Raw genomic sequence first — 22,371 nt, forward strand, 5'->3', positions numbered from 1 at the left:
TGAAAAATATGTTGTCTTATTGTTAATTTCAAAATGGATTTTATCGACGAGTGGTCGCCACGTGTGTTAAAGGTGGAGCTTCTAAGTTGAAGAGAATTGTAATAAACCACTCTTAATTATTCTTTCACGAAATGCTTCTACGCGGGTGGTATTGGTAATTCTGTGCATAACGCAAATTGTGTCAATACTAAAACATAGTGATAATCGTAAATAGTAATTAACTGTAAAAAATGGTCGATACAGTTCCCTTTCATACGTGTAAATCTATACGTCTCGCGCCATAATAAGTTCACTTAAAATATATTGTGGTTTGTAGAAAAAGTGATCTAAAATAGAATATGATGTTTCTGTAATTTCGCAGGCAATGCATCATGAATGTCAACAAAGAGTGAATTATTCAAGGTTCATGTTGCGATATTCAACAATTATTCATGTTGCGATATTCCGCCAATCCTTTACACCTCCTTATAACACATGATTAAAGACTACGTTACAATCGAACGAGCTTCTACTTTGTGCTGCCTTTCCTATCTGCTAAAGGGCGCAAAATGCAGGAGGAACGACGGAGGAGGAAAAAGAGACCGCGCTACCTTTACGCTTCTTCTCCAATTTCACAGTCGCAAAGATTGCTCCACGAAACCTTTGAAAGGATGCATCCGTTAAAATTGGAACGCATCCACGGTTATAGCTTCCATCGACGTTTCCTCGAGCATACCGTCAGAGGTATACATCCTTTTTGCCGCATCGGGATGAATGTTTATACCTCTATTAGTGTACTGAGTTCGGAATAACGTGTACGAGACTATCTCCCCAGATTTTCGAAAAAGTTAATAAATAATAAACCTTATGAAGAAATTATTTGATAAATCCAAATGTTGAAGAAAAATATCTGAGAAAGTGAGAGCGAGGCGAGAGAGATTACGAGAGATAAAACGAAGGAACTTGGAAATTATTCTAACGGGTATTTATTTCCTCTTTAAACTCTTTGTTAGGGTTTTACCATTCTTATGAACTGTTATACATATTTGTGTTTCAATTTTTTGTAACTAACAATTTCGTTTTGGAAACTTCATTATTTACTGATATGCTTGTATATTCTCCCGTGACGAGCTCGGTGATCGTAATTTGTAGGTGGGAATTCAATTAGCAATCAAGCACGTAAGTTGAATACACTTTTTCTTTTTTTAACGAGGAATACTCATATGAAGTTCATTGCACGTTAATGATTAACCATAGCGAAAGTGTACTCCGTTCAGTATCAAAGGAACTCGAAAGTATGTGCATATTGAATCGACCGAGTACAGAAGCACCAGATACGTCGCCACTTGTTCAATTAAAATGTCTACCACTTTAACGAGGACTTATTAGTGGTATTCTTTACAGGTCATGCAGTATCGTTGCGCGGCTTGCCAGGAAAAAATATACTTAAAAATGTCTCCATACGTGCTCCACATTCTCTCCACTAATGCTTCTTAAATGCATTGTTCACGGCAGAGACGTTATTTCACGTACTGTTCATTTTTCTCTCTTAAAATTCGTATTTTTATCGAACATGTTGAAGTATTATTTTTCAATTTTTAATGGGATTTTTTCTCGAATTTGAAAAAAAAATACGAATCAGAAGACAATGCAGTGCTTTTCACAAAATTCCCAGCTTTGTCAATTTTGCTTTTTGTCATTTATTTATTCAACTAGTTCGTGAATAAATGAAATATTCGAGAGAATACTTTTCTTTTCAGTGTTACAGAGTGTTTTACTCTTTTACGAATGCCAACTTTACTCCACCGAATGACTTGATCACTTCACGAAGAATGGTCTTATTACTGGAAGTGCACAATGATGCCAGCAGCGGAAATGACGGACCAATGCTGGCAAACATTGCTGGCTCTATTGAATAGGGTTACAAAGCCCGTCAGCAGGACTACCTGCAAGTTACCGATAATTGTTTACTGGCTCTACAATGAGCACATGTCTGTCAAATGATTTTCGGGCCGCCTGGGCAGTATTAAAACGGTAATGGTCCATTATTCGCAGGCGGTCAGCTTTTCGGCCTTAAGCCTGTTGCATAATGTTATTCAGATTCTGTTAGGAAAAGATTTTAATTGCACATACGCAAGACTAAGGCAAAACCACTGTAACATTCTTATTATTAATGAGATAAAAGTGTTAACAAAATAATTCCAGCGCGCTAATTTTGCTCTCAGATATTTCAGTTTAACTTAGAAACTTCTGATATAATACTGAGAGTTATCATCGATATAGAAAACTCTCGTGCAGCTGAATTTTATTTTTAAGCCAAGTGCAGCCGTTGTGTTGAAAAATAAGAGATGAAAGCTGCCATGGGAGTTACTCGTGACGTATTGAAATTAAATTTGGAACTCCTTCTTGGCCAATACTTCATACTTGGTAGTCAACGCGACGGAGCTTTCCGTCTCGAGGGTCTTGGACGAGAATCTGACCAGCATGAAAATAATGAAGCTTCAAGCAGAGGAGCTCCTCCAATGGAAACGTCGGTATTAAATTCATTGCAAGTATCAGCCAGTAATTTATATTAAATTTCAAATAGAACGTCCAGCAATTAATAAAATCTCTACCGATTATATTTCAATTTCAAGGCACGGTTACTGAGTAATTATTGCGTACTAGGGGAACGGCTAAAATATGGCATACATCAGCTTTAAATACGTACTGAATTCAATACATAGATTATTCACGGTGTTTTCCAGTTCTCAAGTTCTTTCATTATGAATCTGCCGCATGACAAAATGAGTGGCTTAATTTTCAACAAGAACTGGCACTAATCGAGGTTGCAACGAATAAGATTGAAAATCAAGACCTATCATAGAACCTCTACGACCCAATTCAAATACTAGAATTTCAGATTCACCTTCTCGGGATTCCAAGATCAGAACACGACCATGATTTGCATGTTATCAAATAGACAAACCTAAATAACATGTCGATGAAGAACCGAGTAACGAGGAAACTAAGCATTCTATTTTTGTTATGCCCCCTTTACAAATCCCTAAATCATACATTTAAACTACATTCTCCTTGAAATCAAAAGATAACAATGATTTATCTGCTAGATATCAAACAGCAAGAGCCAGATATCCCTAAATCAGCGTCTGCCTCGTTCTTTTTCTTCTAGTTCTCGTTCTCATTCTTCGTCTAGCCTATTATCTATCGTTAATGATTACGTTGGAAATGTTGTTTACAACTATTCTGAAGTGAACTACCTGACTACCTAAAAGTGCTGTTTAACTGGTAATTTACAAGGAAACCCCTAATATTTTCGAACTTCTGTTCCTATATACGCTAGACGCCACACAAAAAGACGTGTAATGTGAGAATAGAATTACATTTGGTACTCGTGCTTACCTAACAACTCATACTTATTGTTAATACGCAGCCCGACATCGACCACCAGCCTCTAAAGTGTTGGTCGGACATCTGACCGGCATGGAAATGATGGAGCTCCTCTGCACCTCCGCAGTGTCGAAACGCACAAAGTGCTTACGCTCCTGAGGTCTTCCGTTTAGCGGATTTACACTTGACAAGATGAGAAGTAGCATGGCCGACACGAGTAAGTCGAATCCCATGCTGTCCGAGGCTCTGGCAACAATGAATCCGATAGCCTCGTCCAGTGAGGCCTTCCGAGTAGACCTCCACTCTAGAGCCTCCTAATCGTAGACTGGCCTTGTCCGGATCTCCAAATCGGCGACCAACGACCGTTCGAGTTTTATCAAACGACCAGACGAGTATTTAAATGGCATCGACATCGCGTGTACCGTCTACAGATGGAAGCGATGTGTCCATGTATGCGTTCGAACTTATCTTATCCGGATCGCTGATTTAATCGGGATTAATGAAATGCCAAGATTGGTGCCTGGCCGGGATCAATCATGGGCGTGTCGTTTTCATGCGCCTACATTTGCTTATCTTTATCGCCCCTCTTAAGAATTTTACAGTTCTTAAGGTGTGTAACTGATAAATGTGAAGCGTGAAATAAAATTGAGGTCTACTGCTTACCGAAAGCTTAACACGTGGAGGACTCGATACCGACTTCCTGCCTCGATGGTGTTGGACATCTGATCGGGGTGGAAGTGCTGGACCCCTGCTGCAATTCGGGCCGGGAACACAAAATGCTCCCACTTCGGATGTCCTACATCTGATGGCTCTATACCGGACAAGACGAGAAATGTCATCACCAACACGAGCGAGCCGGCCTCATACTAGTTCAGCTCTAGCGCTAATGAAACTGATAGTCGCATCCAATTTCGGACTCCTATCTAGACCTCTCTCCGGCTCTCGAATCATAAATTGACCTTGTCGATATCTCGGAACAGGAGACGACTATTCGAGTTTTATCGAGTGGTCCGATCCGTACACGAGTAGCGTCAAGCTTCTGTACATATCCGTTGCTGGTCGAAACACTATTTCCCTTTGCTTGGGATGATTTATTCCCATCCTTCTATTCATGACTCTATTTCTGTACGCGTCAATCCTGTAGGGGAACGTAAGCACGAAACTGAAATTTGGCTGTCCTTGGTCTTTTTGAAGTGGAACTTCTTATGGCCCGAAAGTACGTGAAAGTGTGTTACGAAAAGAGTCCAATGCAAAAAACGAAACACCTTTTTTTACAGCTAATTACTATTTATATAAATCTGTCTGCGTCAGTAGTGTTACGTTTAAAACAACTAATACACGGAAAAAAAGACATTTGCATCTTTAGCAAAGAACAGCATTTAGCAAGTCTTGCTCTTACTGCAGGAATAATCGTACCAGCAACAAAAATGTTTGCAATTATATCGAATCGTAGATGTAACGCAAATGAGTTTGTTGCGACAGCCAAAATATATTGTCATCACTACTTAAACGAATGAGTTGTGTACAATTTGTTGTTACTAGAAAAGAATGTTGCAACTATGAACAGAATTTGTGTTGCCTCGGTGAAGTAAACGTTTTTTGTTGTCAATATATCAAAAATGTTTCTAGACTATACTATCACCGGCCCATTTTTAAGTGTTCACGCTTGTTGCAGCAAATAAAATTTCTTGTTATGGCTGTGATTTCTTCTTCTGCGGGTACCAAACGCCTATGAGCATTTCGTGAATAATTAAGAATAATTAATAATAATTTTCTTAGAAGCTCCACTTCCAATGCGCACAGAGGATGTGTCCCTATTTTCAATTCATGGTTCCATCCCTGCATGTGACTGATACAGGAAAAAATAATAAGAAAAATTAAATTTGGTTGCGGATCTATTCGTTTTCTTTACCATTTAATTCTTACATGCGACGTCGACGTAGGAAAACGTAACCACGAAATCGAAATTTCGTTATTGTTCCCAGTTCTTATTTGTATATTCTATTACGTTCCCCCATATGACGTTGCGGGTCCATATAAATACGGAAGCGAAATTTGATTATGTGTTCGTGCGTAATACTTGAAAAAGAATAGACCGCTCCTCGGTGATCTCCTTCCCGAGGATGCTGGGCGGATATCTGACCGGAATGATAATAATGGAGCAACTGTATTTCCGTCTCGTCGAAGCGTACAAAGTGCTTCTGCTCCTGAGATCTTCCGTTCACTGCACGTATACTGACGAAAGCAGGGGAACCAACACCGGGACGAACAACCGGAATCTCATACTTGCCGAAGCTTTAGCCCTGAATCGATAGTTCAGGGTTATTTAGGTTTCCCACTTAGACCTTCCCTCTCGAGTTCCCGAATCGCAGACTGACCTCCAAATGGGAACTAATTATAATTTGCCGTAGTTTCTATATGAATGAGCCCCTGATCCGTTAAAACGTCCGACCATGAATGAGAACTCGGTAGCTCATCACTATTAGTGTTGCTCCATTATCGAAAGTTCCTCATTTAAATCTTCAAACTAAAATAAGTACTACCCGAGTTATGGGAAAATTTACTCATGTCGTTTTGCTGACATGACTTGTTTCGATAGTAGGCTAAAGTGGATTCTTTTAATTTCGTTGGTCTTCGTTTTTATCACATGCAGACTATATAGTTATAGTTTCTCTACTTAGGGCTGAATGACTGATTAAATTAGATGCGATGTTCATGTCTCCTAACACTAGGTAGCCACGAGATTGCTCTATGATCTTCAACCCGGGTATCGGAAAGTAATCGGGGGGACATTTGATAGGCACCGTAAAGAATAGGCTCCGTTGTACTTCGGTCGCTTCGAAGCGCATGAGGTACTTGCGCTTTTAAGATCTTCCTTCTAATGGACCTTGACGGGGCGGATAAAATCACCGATACAACCAATTGATTCTTATTTGGGTCGATGGATAATATGCATACAATGCAGGCTCTAAAGAAAAAATTTACAGATACTCTAAAACCTTATAACTAGTGGGTTGCTGAATTCACTTTTTTATATTTAGATGACATAACTTTAGAAAACCTTTTTTTTATTTAACAACATTTATTTAAATATAGTAGTATATTATGATCCATTGCAGATCATGGTGAGTAAAGGAAGGTTCCCTGAATTGGACCATTTATTTAAAAATATGGTTTGTATATTCAAACTAATTGATTTTCGTCAAATTCACTCTGGTCCAATTTAGAAGGCGGTCCAAATTAAGCAACATTCCCCTATATTGTAAATTAAATTTGTTGTTTAATGAGGAAACCCAACATTTAAAGTTATCTCCTTCAGGTGTAAACAAAAATTAATTCAACAATCGTATAAAATAAATAATTATCTTACTACTATGACTGAGATTTTCACGACTTTTTAGCAAATTTCTCCACATAAAAGTAAAGATGACATGGTTTTATGTTTATACATATAATCACATGAATTGCGTGAGAAAGATCGTAAAAGTAAGAAACATGTTTTTCCAGTCTAAATAAAATCTTTAAAAAACTTTAAATCGTTAAAGAAATCTTTATAAAAATGAAAAATATATCTCCCCAGTTTTGTAAATTTATCGCTAACAATTTAAATCCTCGTTACAAATACCATTTAAAAACGATCATTTGACCGACCAGTGATAGGTTTAGTGATAATGAAAACTAAACGCACTAATCTAGTGCAGTTGTCAATTAATCCAAGACGAATTAAGGCTCCCATAGCTTAAAATTTTTCATAGCAAAAATAGAGAATGATCATTTTATTAATTTTGGAGTCTAAGCTTACCTAACACCTGATGATTAGAAGACAGCCCTACAACGACCACCAGCCTTCAGAGTATTAGGCGGACATCTGATAGGAACAGTGATAATAGAGCTCTGTTGCACTTCGGTCGTGTCGAAGCGCACGAAGCGCTTTGGTTCTTGAGGTCTAGCTTCCGATGTATCTGCACTAGCCAGAACTAAAAGCGCCATTGCGATCAAGATCAAACCAAGTCTCATACTGGCCGAGGCTCTGCTGCCGATAGGATCGACAGTCGAGTCGTGCAGTCGTGCTTAGCTTTTCTATTTCAATCTCATCCGAGGTCCTCACCTAAGACCCAGTCATAGAATGACCTTGTGCAGATTACGGAATCCGAGACAAACGATTACTCTAGTTTTCGCAGGGCGATAGAATGGCAAGACCTTGATCCGAGGGGGTATTCACTCAGGAAATCCTGTATTTTAATGCTGGAAATCGCATGGAAATCATTAAGAGCCTTATTTGAAGAATGTAACACGTTTTGAAATCGTTTAGAACAGGTGACAACGATTGAAATCATGGGAAATCGTTTTGATAAAAAAAACATCGGGAAAAGAATTTTGGAAATCACGCGTGTTTAGGGCGTATTACCCTGCATGTTATACTTGAATTGTCAAACGTTTTGCTCGTGTAGATAATGTCACTTCGTGATTATTATATTCTTCACTTATAGGTAAGTTTTAATATTGTTCAGTTTTTAGTTTTTTCTATTACTCTTGTATTCGCGATTTATTGGTGATTTATTCATGATTGTTTAATTAGCTTTATCAATCTTTAACGCTAAGTACGAAGTAAAAACAACATTATTGATTATGATTTTCAAATTAAAAAATCATTAAAATTGATAATCATTAAATTAAATGCTCTTCAATGAAATTAAGGAATTTTCGGTTGGTCATACTCGGAAACCATCAGAAGCAATTCAGAGCGATGCGCCTCAACTTTTTGATATTATTATATAATATTAAACGTCCTCTTAATCTCGGGATGATAGGTAAAGTTTCTTCGAAGGTTAATCGTTCGCCCGTCATTAACCCGCGTGCGTAAGGCTAGATGTCACAAACTCAAATAATTTATTTAAATTAACACATACTATTTACTGTTAGTTATTTTCATTAGGGTATGTCATCCCCGCTTTAAGCGTCATGTCACATTTTAGTTTTATGCATGCCGGGATAAGTATATAAACGAATTGCGACGTACAGAGATATTATTCAATAAACCCCTTTCATAAACCCTACATTTTTTGCTATCTTACCTACTATCTCAGTAATTCATTTTTAACATGGTACCAGTCTTAGTATTATTTGTATGTTCATTATATATATGTAACTATTTGTTTATGTACATATAAAGTAAGGTATTTTAGTAGCATACTGGAGATAAATTAAAATATTCAGTTAACTTCCGTACATAAAACGGCAAACTATTAAAGAAATTTAATACATCCACGGTTAGCATTATTTAAAGAAACTGCGCAGTTATTATTAAGAATCGGTAGTAAAGGTCATGTTAAGAATTATTCGAAACCAGAAATAAATATGGTAGAATTTAATAGACATTTCAGAAGTCATTGAAAATCATAGAAAATCGTTTGAAACCACTGAAACATTGTTGGAAACTACAGGAAATCGTTGAAAATCGCCAAGACTTTAATACCGAAAGTTTTAATGCAGGAAATCACTAACTAATGCATAACATTACCGATTTTCGTATGAAATCAATTGCAATCACTTCTTAAGGAATGAAATCATTTTTATCGATTTCCAAGTGAATAGCCCCTCGCCTTGATCTAAACTGCAGTATACCTCTTTTAATTTCCAGGATTTGCTTTCCAAGATTTTTTTTTGGATTTTCAGTAAATTCCGATATCAGAGACCAATTACTCTAGTCTACGTAGGGCAATGGAATGACAAGACTGGATTGAACTCTGTCCTTTTTTCAATTTCCTGGATTTAATTTTCCAGTTTTTTCAGGGTTTCGAGCAAATTACGAAATCTGTGACCAATTGTCTTTGTATGGCAATACAATGGCAAGATTCTGGTATGCACTCTAATGTCTCTCCTTTAACTCCCGGGATTTGCTTTTCCGGCTTTCCCCGGAATTTTCGGCTTCACTGATGAGACTATTTAATCGAATGCCAGGATTGTATCCTTCGATAATTTATAATAATGATTTACACCACACTATTCCCCTTTTTTGACAACCGGTTCACGTTATTGACGACAAGACCCGACCTACCACCAAGCGAGCTCGCACTGTAGACATACGTGTCGATTCGCGGTGATTTGTCGCGAAGTTAATCTTCTCCCGAGAGAGAGGGAGAGAACGAGAGAGACCGAGGAACGGAATGCCAAAGGTATGCGATAAGAGAATGTACATGGACAATGTAGGTATCACCGGGCATAGATATCACCCTGGCATTTCGGAAACAAGGCGGTTTCGAGTGCTTCTCTTTGTTCCTTCTGTCGAACGGAAACTTGATAAAAATAATGAGAAAAATAATTCGAAGGCCAAATTCAATTACTGGCCGTTTACGTTAATCCGCTCTTAACTTCGACCCCATTTGCACTCGTAAATTATAATCAGAAGTGCGCAAGATTCCGTTAGCGGCGTAAATGGAATTGTCGTGACGAGTTGAAAGTTTGGGAACTCAAGTGTGTCTTTTCATTTTCGTTCAAAGAGAGGGGTAAAAAAGAACCGTCAACTGTCAAATATAAGGTAGGTGATGGGAAAATAATGGAAATTGATGCTGATAAGGTTTCCACGAAATTTGGCCAACTTCTCCTGTAATCAGCTGCGCCACGTGTGGTTGTCAAATAAATTGAGGCAGCTCAACGTTATTAATACCCCCCAACAGTACAAGTAAACCTAAGTATTAGCTCGGTATAATGGGAAAATGTGTAAACATTGAAAAATTAATAAATCAGATTTTTTATCATTTTTTAACACATTTTTTGGAATTGAAGGAGCTCATATTTTTACTCTCAAGTATGTAGTAAACCATGCAGCGGTAATATTGCTTTAATTGGAGTTCGAGCTAGATAGAATTCAATTCAAATATTTGAATTATTAGATATATGCTGAATTTCGATGTTGCCGTGATTACCGTAAGATTAATCAATCAGAATTTCAACTAAACACGCGACCGCAGTAACATTATATTTACTTCAGAGAAGTAAACCGTAGCCGATCTAAGTTCATAGGAAGTAGATTAAACTTTGTCTACAAGTACAGACCACGTGTTTCATCACTTACACACTTACCGACGATATGCCACCGAATAATCTAACGCAAGGCGACCGATTTCCACGCGTCACTAAATCTCATCCTGAAACATAAACACCTATACAACCCGAGTGTTACACCATCAACCAAACTATAACCTGGATTTAATTTACAAGTTCATTTTCTCTAAATATTAACACGTTCCCTGCCGCGTGGGGCGTATGCGCCCCACGCTGAACTTTCCGTTCAAGCCATTTGGTATTATCATTGTAAAATGAAGAATTTTTTAAAAATTCATTATGCAGTCAATTATGGGCATCTTAATACTATTGCGGATGCGCTCATTTGATCGTGGGGCGTATACGCCCCACGCGGCCTGAACGGAAAGTCTTCAAAAAACGGTCTGGCAGGGAACGTGTTAATACATAATTCTTCTTTCCGGTATATACCAATTGACGCGCGTTAACAAAATTATCGACATTGATTAGGTATTCGATCTTTCTTTTTAAAATTAGCTACTCCCTCGTCCACGGGGTCTTTAACACTAGGTTTACGGGCGTTTTTTATATACCTGTTTCTACGAGCACCCGTCAAATTGACGGGTAAACGAAAACACGCATTTTCTTTAAAAAATCGATTTATTCAAATTAAGTCTGTATTAAACAACACTAGGCTTTACGTTTAAATAAATGATTAATAAGTAAAAAGTGCTTTTTTAAAAATTATCACGGAAATGATTGGAATGCTCGTCCTCTCATCCTCGGAGTCAGAACCAGAAAGAATGCGCATCCTTTTCTTGCTACGACACCTTTTCAAGAAGTTTTCCTCTTCACTATCCGAAGATCCTACTATTTCTCCACTTTCGATGCAAACTTTCACTTTCATCTTCGCCTTACACTCACTGCAACGACGCAAATATATATGGATTGTTTATGAAATTAGCTAGTCCGTCAATTAGACGGGTTTCGTAGAGATAGGTATACCACATACAGATTTTAATAATTAGAAGGCTTAGGAAAAAATAATTGCGTGTACAAATTCTTTGGATGAAATGATTAATTCACGATACAAAAATGGTTTAAATTAATGCTATGGTTTTTTCAGTATTTCTTTTTGAAGTTTGAATTCCGTCAAATTGACGGGTCCCGTAAACCTAGTGTTAAAAAGAAATACACAAATACGAATGAATATATTACATCTCATTTTGAAAAACCACGGTTCCGACAGGGCGTTGCAGGGTGAGTAAATAAAAAATCAGCGCCCCGAGATCGCTTGATTTGTTGGGGAATATGAAACAATAAACGCTCACTCGGTGCATCGAAACAATGTTATCGATACCATTGAACCGAGCTACCATGAAACTCGAGTTGCCTGTAGCATGGTTAGAATCATGTCGATCACTGAAACATCTCGATACGGATACATAGAGAGCATTGCGCAACGTGTTACACTTAAGGCTAATCGAATCCCATCAACGCCTGACCGTTTCGTAACCAAAGGACCGCACACACTATCACGGAATTTACTTCTGACATAGACAGGCGTACGTCACGAGCAATTCGATATGCCTGGAGATGAACCGATTCGAACTGATTTTGGTACAAAGAGCTCCATTTCCGGAGAAGTCTCCATTGATGTGGCTCGTTGACACAAGGGACGTTTCCGAACGCTGCCTGATTATCTTTCCGGTATTGGTTGATTGCCAACTTTTCTTCCGGTCAAATTTATACCTCGACATTAAGCACTTTATTTGCAAATGCTGACGGTACACGCGGTGCGTGCCAATCAAATATTAATTCGCTTTTATTCGTTCCCACTCAAATGGGACAGGCGGACAGCTCGCAAACACCAATCCTCTTTTATTCAAATGAACGTTTCACTCGACTGGGATATTAAGTTACGGAGTGAAAAAGAAATAACCAACCAATTTAACAGCCGTTGCTAATTTCAGCGGAACCGTTTTGCAAGCTATGAGGATAATCACAAATGTTACGAGGAAGCTCTTTAGGGCTTCCGGACGAGCGAAAGCGTACAAATTTACCGAATGAGTTTTTACTTGTTTCACGTGTACATACTATGTGCCGCACGAAATTATCCGCATCGTCGTCTCTTTATATATTATTTTTGACACGCTTGTTAATGTTTAATAACGGATAATAACGTGTACACGTTGTTCGGGATAAGTTACAAAATGAGGTACACGGTTAATTGACACGTTGGATGTAATTAAAATATTTTGTACAAGGAAGAATTTCTGGACAAAAGAGAGGTATAGATCGTTACGGTCGGTTCACCCCGGATATGTTTTATAATGTATAAAATCCATTTTAGCGTCCCGGATCACCGAAATTAACCACGGATATAGAACGGTGGAAATATGAAGGGGTTAAATCTGAACCGATTCATTTTTACGACGATAACCGAATTCAGGGAGCGTAGATTCCTCTTTCGCGCTCAACTTCTTTGCATCATTGATGCACACCTTTACAAAAATTACGTCACGACGGAAGTGGGGTAAATTTCTGAACGACCTCTGACGTCTGAAGTGGAGAACGCTTGAAACGAAATTTGACGAAAGTTTGGCGGATGTTTAATCGTGTAAGGGGCCCATTAAATCAGCTCGACTCGATGGTTCGCCGGGAAAAGATTGTACATGCTTGCTCTAGATTCACCCAATCACGATCAGGTACAAAACGAGCTAAGCGATTTAACCGCCATGTTGAATATATTTCTGGCCTTAATTAGCAGAGTTTTTACGGAAAGAACAACAGTAACCCGAACTAAATTTATAACTATACGAGTCCCTAGACAGGCTGCTGTGATCCAGCACTTTTAAAGTACGACATAGAACCCGAGTTTACTTTAATCCCGGGCAATTTTGCTTCCGTGATCCGTGTAGGTAATACAAATAATAATAATTAATCGAACATCTACAATTTGGCACCGTGGAAAATTTTCACGACCACTTTCAAAGTGTAAGGAAGATAATGAAAAGAATTATATACTTTTTTTTCTTCTACTATAATCCTGTACACTACATATTGACTTAACTCCGACGCTGATGCTCATGTCATAGCTATAAAAGTGGTCTAAGTTAAAGATCTAAAAAAAAAAAAAATTAAATTATTCCATATTTTGTGCCGTATCCATTTAAATTAACTCGGTAGAGTTTCGCGCCAAATACATAAATACGAGCACTTCAGGTGAAGTGAAACACCCTTCAAATCAATCGATTCGAATACAACACTTTTTTTTAAGGGTATTGGACCAAACTGTCCGAAACTTTGACACATCACTCCTGATCATCTAAGAATTGTCCTGACACATTCAAAATTTGGATTTTTTAAACAAATTTTTTAACTCAGTCCAGAGCAGAACCAAAATGGCGTCGAGCTCTCATACTTCGATCAATATACAATTATCGAAGGCTCCGATATGAGAATGGAAAGGGTCAGGACAATTTTACGACAATTTAGAACACTCTGGTAATTGATAAACTCGCATTTGAACAGGATAAGGGCAAAGAAAGTGTTGTACGCGCTTCTATGCTAAAACGATGGGAATACGGGATCTCGGAGTGAAAATTTAATTGACCTGGAAATCACAGATGGGGCAGGGTGTCCCTCTGTAGTCAATTGGGGCCCCAGAAAGCTTGAATCCAGAGGATTTCTGGAGTTTTACTCCGATTTCTTGATATTTATTGTACGAAAACGACAGGTAGAGTATGCCATTTGGTACAATATCCAATATAATTCGATACAGCTGTCAATATAAAAATAAACGTCAGCAACATAGGCATTTAGAAAAATCTTCTTTATCGACGTTGATCAAGTTCCTCGACGTGTTTCACTTCACCTTAAAGAACGTAACGTAACGAGCGCGGTAGACGCGAAACGTTACAATAACCTGAAGTTAGTTTAGTCAAAAAGAAACTATTTAAGTTGCGTACACATCGTACGAGGCATTCGTTTTGCCTCGTCCGCGTTCGCGCACATATATGTACGCGCCTTTAGGTCATTTTGATAGTCATTGACGCAGTAACATTCAGTAATGACTCATCCGTCTAAATTCCAATTCCTATGTTTCCATATGTGCCCATAATTATGAAAGTGGTCTAAGTCATATATTTTTTATTTCGAAATTACATTGAATTAATTTCGTTTGAAACAATGTGGCGTGAAATAACTGATAAACTCATTTTTTTTTCAATTTTGACTTAGACCACTTTCATAATTATGGGCACATATAATCCAACGATTAATATACGATATTTCTTTTACATGTATACCTTGGTGTAGTATTATTCCATTCTCTTCCATTTCCTGAAATCCATGATGCACCATGCACGATGCACCATGATCACCAGGCCGTTCTGCATCGTCCCCGATGATCCGGTCTCTGTCCCGGTTCGCAATGTACTCGTTTCCTGAGAGGCGCGATTATGATCCTCCCTTAGAATATGTCTTTCTTCGGGATATAATCCAACGATTTATATACGATATTTCTTTTACATATATACCTTGGTGTAGTATTATTCCATTCTCTTCCATTTCCCGAAATCCATGATGCACCATGCTCCATGCACCATGATCACCAGGCCGTTCTGCATCGTCCCCGACGATCCGGTCTCTGTCCCGGTTCGCAATGTACTCGTGTCCTGAGAGGCGCGATTATGATCCTCCCTTGGAAGATGTCTTTCTTCGGGATATCAATCTTGACGCCCTCGTAGCCGTACCTCGGATATGATTTTACTACCTGATCTGCACGCTCCGTCAGGGGGAACCAGACGGGCAGCCACGCCACCGTGAAAACGGCCTTAAGCAGCAAGAACAGCACCGAAGCACGCAAACAACGCATCTCTTGAAGCAACTGCCTCGGCTACGTCGCCTCAAATTATCCTCCCGATTATTTCTGCCGGACTTCGTGCGATAACTTGTTGACCCTGCTCGCTCGCGTCTGGACCACCGAATTCCCCAGGCCTGGGGGAATTCACGGGATCTAGGCGCTGTTGATCTTCCAGCGTCATATTCGAAGCGACGCAGCAACGAGAATACCTACTACTGTGAAACGTACAGAACATTTTATGGCGGAGCGGAAATAACGCGACAAGGGGTTGAAATGCATCGTGTGAGGACCATAGATAGATTCTCCAACCTCGGTTATCGTTTTTTTTTCCAAAGATACGTCCGAGTTATTCGCCCTGGGATGTTGGCAGAGGCTCTACTCCGAAACGTGAGCGGTAATAACCCGAGACCATAATCCAAACGAAATTATGGATCCGTTGCGGTTATCGGTTTCGATAAACTTCCACTTTGGTTTCAGCTTCCGATTTCGCCATATTAGCTCTTTCGGCTTCGATTTCGTAATGTTTACGATTTTTATTACTGGATCCGAATACCCTGAGAAAAATGAGGTACTTGAAATCAAATTAATGTGCCCGTTTAAAAATCGAATAGTTCGCTCAAGTGAAATTTTCAATGGTTGAAGTTGTATANTATGTTATTTATATTACTAAACGTTCAAATAGACGGAAAGGTACTTTAGAATCTTCAAAAATATTTTCCTGAAACGTATTTTGATTAAGCAATATTTAAGACTGTATTTGCTATGCTAAATGTACTCAATACCAGGGAAAAAAAATGTTCACGAACTTCCGAACTTCTAATAACTACTGACAAGGAAGGTATCCCAGGTCGATCTCTCTGATTTGATTTATTTTATAATATGTTCTAGTCGATTAAAAACTAAGCGACACGTATTTTTTTTATCTGCCATTAAACACTTTAAGGGGGTGAAACCACCATCCGAAGTAAGGCCTGTGAGGGGTGGCCCACCCCTTAATTCTTATTTTTAATTGAGAAAATTATATTTTTCATTTCTCGTTATGAGAAAGCTTATCCAGGTGGATTGGTTAAAAAATATTATGTTCTTGTGGGTGAAACTGCCAAATCGCCCCTTGACATGCCTTTGGATGGTGTTTTCACCCCCTTAAAGTGTTTATGGCAGATAAAAAAAAAACGATTCGCTTAGTCTACTATAACATATTATGAAAGAAATCAAATCAGAGAGATCGACCTGGGATACCTTCCTTGTGAGTAGTAAAAAAAAGTATTACTTACATTTTCTTTCTAGTTTCGGAATAACCGAAAATTATTACTCTGTATTTACTATTTACAAAAAAAAAAAAATCGGGAAATTATTCACTCTGTTTCGATAAATTATTTGCGTTAATTAGCTTTTAATGTTTATTCGGAATTCTTTTAAATGACCAAATATTCTACTATGTGGTAGTAAATATTATCGACAGAGTAATTAAATAGAATTGCCAAATTTATCAATACAGTATTTAGATTCCACGGATCGAAGCACTTGTGAAAGTGACATCCCAACTCTGAAAACGTGAAATCGTACATGTTACAGTCCGACATCTGACACTTCCTGCTGGAAAGTTTGTCTTCCAATTATCCGGGCTCGTGCATTTACATGAAACGCATTGTAAAGTGCATAACGTAAGCGGACATCCGGAATAGAACACGATATTAACAAAATATAATGACGTAATACGTCTTCCAGTTTGCAACATCAACATATATCTGCGATAAAATTATGGTCGTAATTTGTGCCGTTCCAAATTCAATATTACGCTTTATATTAATGGTGAAATTCCATTACCTCATCCTGCATTGTGGTGTTGCTCTGAAATCTAGTTTTCGCTGCAATTCACATCCTCCGAATTTGTATATTATTCATTTTATGTACGAGTTTTTAAGGACCTCAATCTTCAGCAATCCCATATATATCCTGATTAAAATATATTTGGTATATGAGTTAAAATCGTGACGATACATTTGAACGATTATTTTTTAATTGATTGATAATACGAGGCAATCTTAAACGGGTGATTGTTCACGGTTGATCAGACATTTTTATTTATGTAATGTTTTAGATTAATAAATGATACATACATTAAAAGTCCACCCCCTTCTGGTCAGCTTTTTTGCCACGACTGCCGAGAGGTATAAATAAAATAAGTAGGAAAATTGTGAGCAATATTTTCTACTGATCTTTTTCCTGGAAGAAGGCCTTGTATATGAAAACGATGACATATCGCGGTAGGGCGACAAATTCCTTCTTATCTACCAGCCGCAAGGGTCTAAACACGCTTTTGTAGTCAATCCTTAACTACATTGAGATTTAAAAATGAATAAAATCTCCCATTACATATTCCTCGATCCTTGTTACATCTTGTTTAGTTTCACGAGTTGACTATGCCTTGTAGAGTATCTTTTTAAAATAAACAAGTTTGTCTCCCGCATACTCACGGACGGTACATACTTAATTGTTTGATCCTGTTTTAATATTGTTTTCGTACGAAATGTCTTGCTGGTTTATAATGTATTAGTTCTATCCAGCTAATCTGACGTTAGATAGAGTGATACCTCTTCAATATTAAATGAATTTCCCATCGATCTGTATGCATTCTGTGCATTCAGACAGAATATCTGAAAATATCCAAAGTTTATCGGAATACCTCTCTGGATACTCGCATGCGCTAGTAATATTTAATGTTAAAGAATGTTTAGATTTGCAAATGAACGTTGAGCCTGATTGAAATTTTGATAAGCTTTTGGACGCTCCTCTTTAACCGAAGTCATGCGTGGCTCCATCTGGAAGAATTTGTGGATATTACTGGAAAGTTATCTCGACTTGGGATCGTACTTACCGACGTTCCTCGGTAAGGCCGCGGTCTACTTTATCCATGCTCGCATACCGTTTAGTCGATGATAAACCCAAACGTATCTGAAGCAAAAGATAAGGGCGTCGTCAATAACCTTCGATCGAGAGAAATACTCGGAGGTTATGTATTACTAAATTATATCTGATAAACTTATATTGATTGTAGGCGTATAACGTGAATTTTGTTAAAGCGCAAAATTGTAGTGGTGATAAAAATATAGGAGAAAAATGGAACTAAACTTGACAGTTTTTCACGTTCGATATCCTACGCGTACCTTCCTTCTTACCAAGTGAGCATATCGAGGTTTATAGCCTTGTGATGTTTCTGCAAATGAGTTACCTAATACTTGAAAGATATTTCAACCAAAAGAGTTATATCAAATAATCGAAGCCGTTTCATCCGACTGCATGATTTGCTTATGAAATGACTTCTTCCCCTCTCTTTTACTATATGAGAGAATAAAATATTATCATAACTCTCTCGCCATAATCGATTTCACTTATCTAAGAACATAAATGACACTTGTAATGATACATGCCGGCATGTATAATTTATACCTACAATAATTTAAAATATGCCCAGAAAAGCTAATACGTATTCAGATAACCCTTTTGTTGGATATTCTATACTTCGTGCGCGGTCTGTACTATAAGTCGCTGGAAGCAGTTTTACATACTTCAATGATAAAGAATCTATTACGTGTAATAGCGAGGAGTAAAATCAGTCTTACTTGCAATACCCGGCCTCGCACTATTTTCAAGATCAATCCCAAGACTATAAGACCAAGACCAATTTTGCTCACTGCTATAGTAACAGTGGTAACTATCCCAAAAATACCGTGCCTCGTACCCACCCCGTTCCGCACCTATCTTGTACTTGAAATTTATTTATTATCGCTCCGTGGAGAATAATTGACGGGCCGCGCGTTACACAACAATCGACGCTTCTCTCCTTGCTCTTGTTCGTGCCGATAATAAAAGCTTAGGCCCGCGGTGTTTCCCATGCGCTCTTTAACATTCCTGAGTGATGTCGTGTAAGCGGTGTATCGGGCGCGAGAATGGAGGTTAGGTTGTAGAGGAGCTTCGATGGAAACCGACCGATAGTCGGTTGTGTCCTACGTGAGGAGTGTGCACGAGTGCGTTTAGATTAAGCGTGACGAAGCCCACACAGGTTTCCTCGAGAAATGAATTCGAAGCGAAGTTTGCGCATCCCGCTCGGCATGCGTGAACAAACCTTTAAAGGGTCTCCGTCTGTTTGACTTGACCTCAGAATGAATATTCTTTGTTCGCTCTTGGAGTAGCCTCCAAGTAGCGGGCATTCGCGCGAATACGTAACGCGTTCGTGCAACCTGCTCCTCGAGCTCCTATACTTCCAGTAATCATCTTTTCAATGATCTTCTTTTATTTATTCGCATGAACATACGGGGTGGGATGGTACGAGGCACGGTATTTTTGGGATAGTTACCACTGTTACTATAGCGGTGAGCAAAATTGGTATTGGTCTTGTATCTTAAAAACAGTGCGAGGCCGGGTATTGCAAGTAAGGCCAAGACTGATTTTACTCTTCGCTATGACACGTAATAGATTCTTTATCATTGAAGTATGTAAAACTGCTTCAGCGACTTATAGTACAGACCACGCACGAAGTATAGAATATCCAACAAAAAAGCTATCTGAATACGTATTAGCTTTTCTGGGCATATTTTAAATTGTTGTAGGTATAAATTATACATGCCGGCATGTATCATTACAAGTGTCATTTATGTTCTTAGATAATTTAAATCGATTATGGCGAAAGAGTTATGATAATATTTTATTATCGGCACGAACAAGAGCAAGAAGAGAAGCGTCGATTGTTGTGTAACGCGGGGCCCGTCAATTATTCTCCACGGAGCGATAATAAATAAATTTCAAGTACAAGATAGGTGCGGAATAATCTGCGGAGAGACACGCTTTGGAGCAATGAGATCGAGGATGATTAAATGCGGCGACATTAACCCTTTCGTTACCTTGGACGAGATATCTCGCGACCCAATACTGGCCGATTAACGCATTTGACGAGATATCTCACGATCCGGTAGTAGCGGATTAACGCTTTTGAGGATCAGGTATGGGTGTTGCAGCCGCTATTTTGACCCGTACAAGAGATGACGTTTTCGGGGAGCGCATTGGTTGATCAACGTAAGCCTGACTTGGCATTCTCGTTTTCCGCTCCTCTTTTTTTATCCCGTGTATTGGCTCGGCTTTCGGTCCTGTGCCACTGGAGACGGGGAGCGAATCCCAACTGTTAACGATTGCGGTTAAATCATTCATCGAGCCGCGGTTTCTTCTATACCGAAAGGACCTCCAAAAACAATCGGTAACGTAAGGCACTCCCTGACTCGAAGAGAAATACATTCGTCAGGATAGTGCCTTCTGAAAAGTGCATAGAACTAAAAAGATATTAAGGTGAAGTGAAACACGTCGAGGAACTTGATCGACGTCGATAAAGAAGATTTTTCTAAATGCCTACGTTCCCGCCGTTCGTTTTTATATTGACAGCTGGGTCGAATTATATTGGGTATTGTACCAAATGGCATACTCCACCTGTCGTTTTCGTACAATAATTATAAAGAAATCGAAGTGAAACTCCAGAAATCTTCTGGATTCATGCCTTCTGGGGCCCTAATTGACTGCGGAGGGACCCCCTGCGCCATCTGTGATTTCCAGGTCAATTAAATTTTCACTCCGAGACCCCGTATTCCCATCGTTTTAGCACAGAAGCGCATACAACACTTTTTTTGCCTTTATCCCGTTCAAATGCAATTTTATCGATTACCAGAGTGTTCTAAATTGTCGTAAAATTGTCCTGACCCTTTCGGTTCTCATATCAGAGCCTTCGATAATTGTATATTGATCGAAGTATGAGAGCTCGACGCCATTTTGGTTCTGCTGTGGACTGAGTTAAAAAATTTGTTTAAAAAATCCAAATTTTGAATGTGTCAGGTCAATTCTTAGATGATCAGGAGTGATGTGTCAAAGTTTCGGACAGTTTGGTCTAATACCCTTAAAACAAAGTGTTGTATTCGACTCGACTGATTTGAAGGGGGTTTCACTTCACCTTAAACCCGATACCCTATTTAAGCGCTTCGATAACAATTTTTCAGGAAATAATGCAACTACTCCGGCCACGAAGTCCTACAACCTACGTACACTGTTGTATTCCGAAGCTTGAAACGGCATCGCGAACCTATAACCGAACACCCTTGAAAACTGTAACTTGTAACAACATATCAAACTTATCCTCCTCACTCTGACGCACTCTTCGGTCATTACCGTCAATGATCCCATCATCCACCGCGATCCGTGGCACATGGAGTTAGCTCCTTCTAGGAAACAGATCCTTGCAAAGATGCCTTCGAATGAAAACGTCCTCACGATTGTTCGGTACGCTTTTCCGTCAACTCCGTTCCCGATCCCGGTATTGCCGAAAAATGGACGGTCCTGCGTGCGGTTAAGAGCGCCCCTCGGTTCCCGGTCCATCGTTCCCAAAAGCTCGCCTTAACCCCTGGCTGCAGGGTGGAGGCTTGCAGGCGCACACGCATTTAGATTGAAAACAGTAAATGAGCGCTCGGAGGTCGCTCGGCAGGCAATTCCAGTAGCGGGCAATTGCGTGCAAGAAATTACCCGGCAATGCGAGTTGGCACGCAAGCTCGAAGAGGAGCGGTGGCGGTGGCGGCGTCGGTGCCTCTCTTCTCAAGCCTGGACGATCCCGTCAGCGTGCATGCGATCGCCGATCGCTCGGCCTGGGACCATCGGCCCGACCCGGCCGATCCGATTCATCTCCGAGGACGTCCACCGAGGACTTCTCTCGGGGTCCGTCCGCATACCTAATACCGATTACCAAAACTGTCCCTCTCTTCGCTGCCTTTCACGGGCATCTGCATTCTTCCGTCCGCGGCCCGGCTCCCGAAAAGACTCCGACGGTGGAAACCAGAGGCCTGTCGAGGGACTCCTCGAGCCCGGCAAGGTCGTCGAACCGCCAGGGGGAAATTTCACCTCCGCCGGCCCGAAACCAAAGCGAATCTCCGAGAGACGCGCAACGAGACCGCTCCTCTCGTTGTCCGGACCCGGGACGACGTGTCCAACTTCCACACTCGCGCCTTCGACGGCCTAATCTCCGGTGCCCCGGTGATACTGGGTACGGAACGTCTCCCGAGTTGCCGTCATTTTGGCACCTT

General features: G+C 39.5%; 1 protein-coding gene and 1 long non-coding RNA gene across 4 annotated transcripts in view; both read right to left on the reverse strand.

Annotated features, from left to right (window-relative positions):
* Positions 1-15,302, reverse strand: part of LOC105700573 — a 33,953-nt gene extending 18,651 nt beyond the window's left edge. For 2 of the 3 annotated variants that reach the window (XM_012426557.1, XM_012426538.2), the window contains exons 1-3: positions 14,934-15,302; positions 14,703-14,840; positions 4,033-4,180 (exon numbers count right to left, since the gene is read on the reverse strand). In XM_012426557.1, the coding sequence (XP_012281980.1) occupies positions 4,033-4,180; positions 14,703-14,840; positions 14,934-14,988 (341 nt within the window). In that variant the 5' untranslated portion in view covers positions 14,989-15,302. The remainder of the gene's footprint in view (positions 1-4,032; positions 4,181-14,702; positions 14,841-14,933) is intronic. The other variant, XM_012426548.1, reaches the window with a different exon arrangement.
* Positions 15,303-17,504: 2,202 nt separating this feature from the next.
* LOC111674427 lies at positions 17,505-21,577 on the reverse strand. The gene is made up of 3 exons (XR_002762443.1): positions 21,467-21,577; positions 18,134-18,214; positions 17,505-18,081 (listed from the first exon to the last, which is right to left on the reverse strand). It is a non-coding gene; the product is annotated as an uncharacterized LOC111674427 (long non-coding RNA).
* Positions 21,578-22,371: the final 794 nt, after the last annotated feature.

Source organism: Orussus abietinus, unplaced genomic scaffold (assembly GCF_000612105.2).
Source record: "Orussus abietinus isolate OABI.00-Male unplaced genomic scaffold, Oabi_2.0 scaffold104, whole genome shotgun sequence".
In the NCBI taxonomy this organism is placed as follows: domain Eukaryota; kingdom Metazoa; phylum Arthropoda; class Insecta; order Hymenoptera; family Orussidae; genus Orussus; species Orussus abietinus.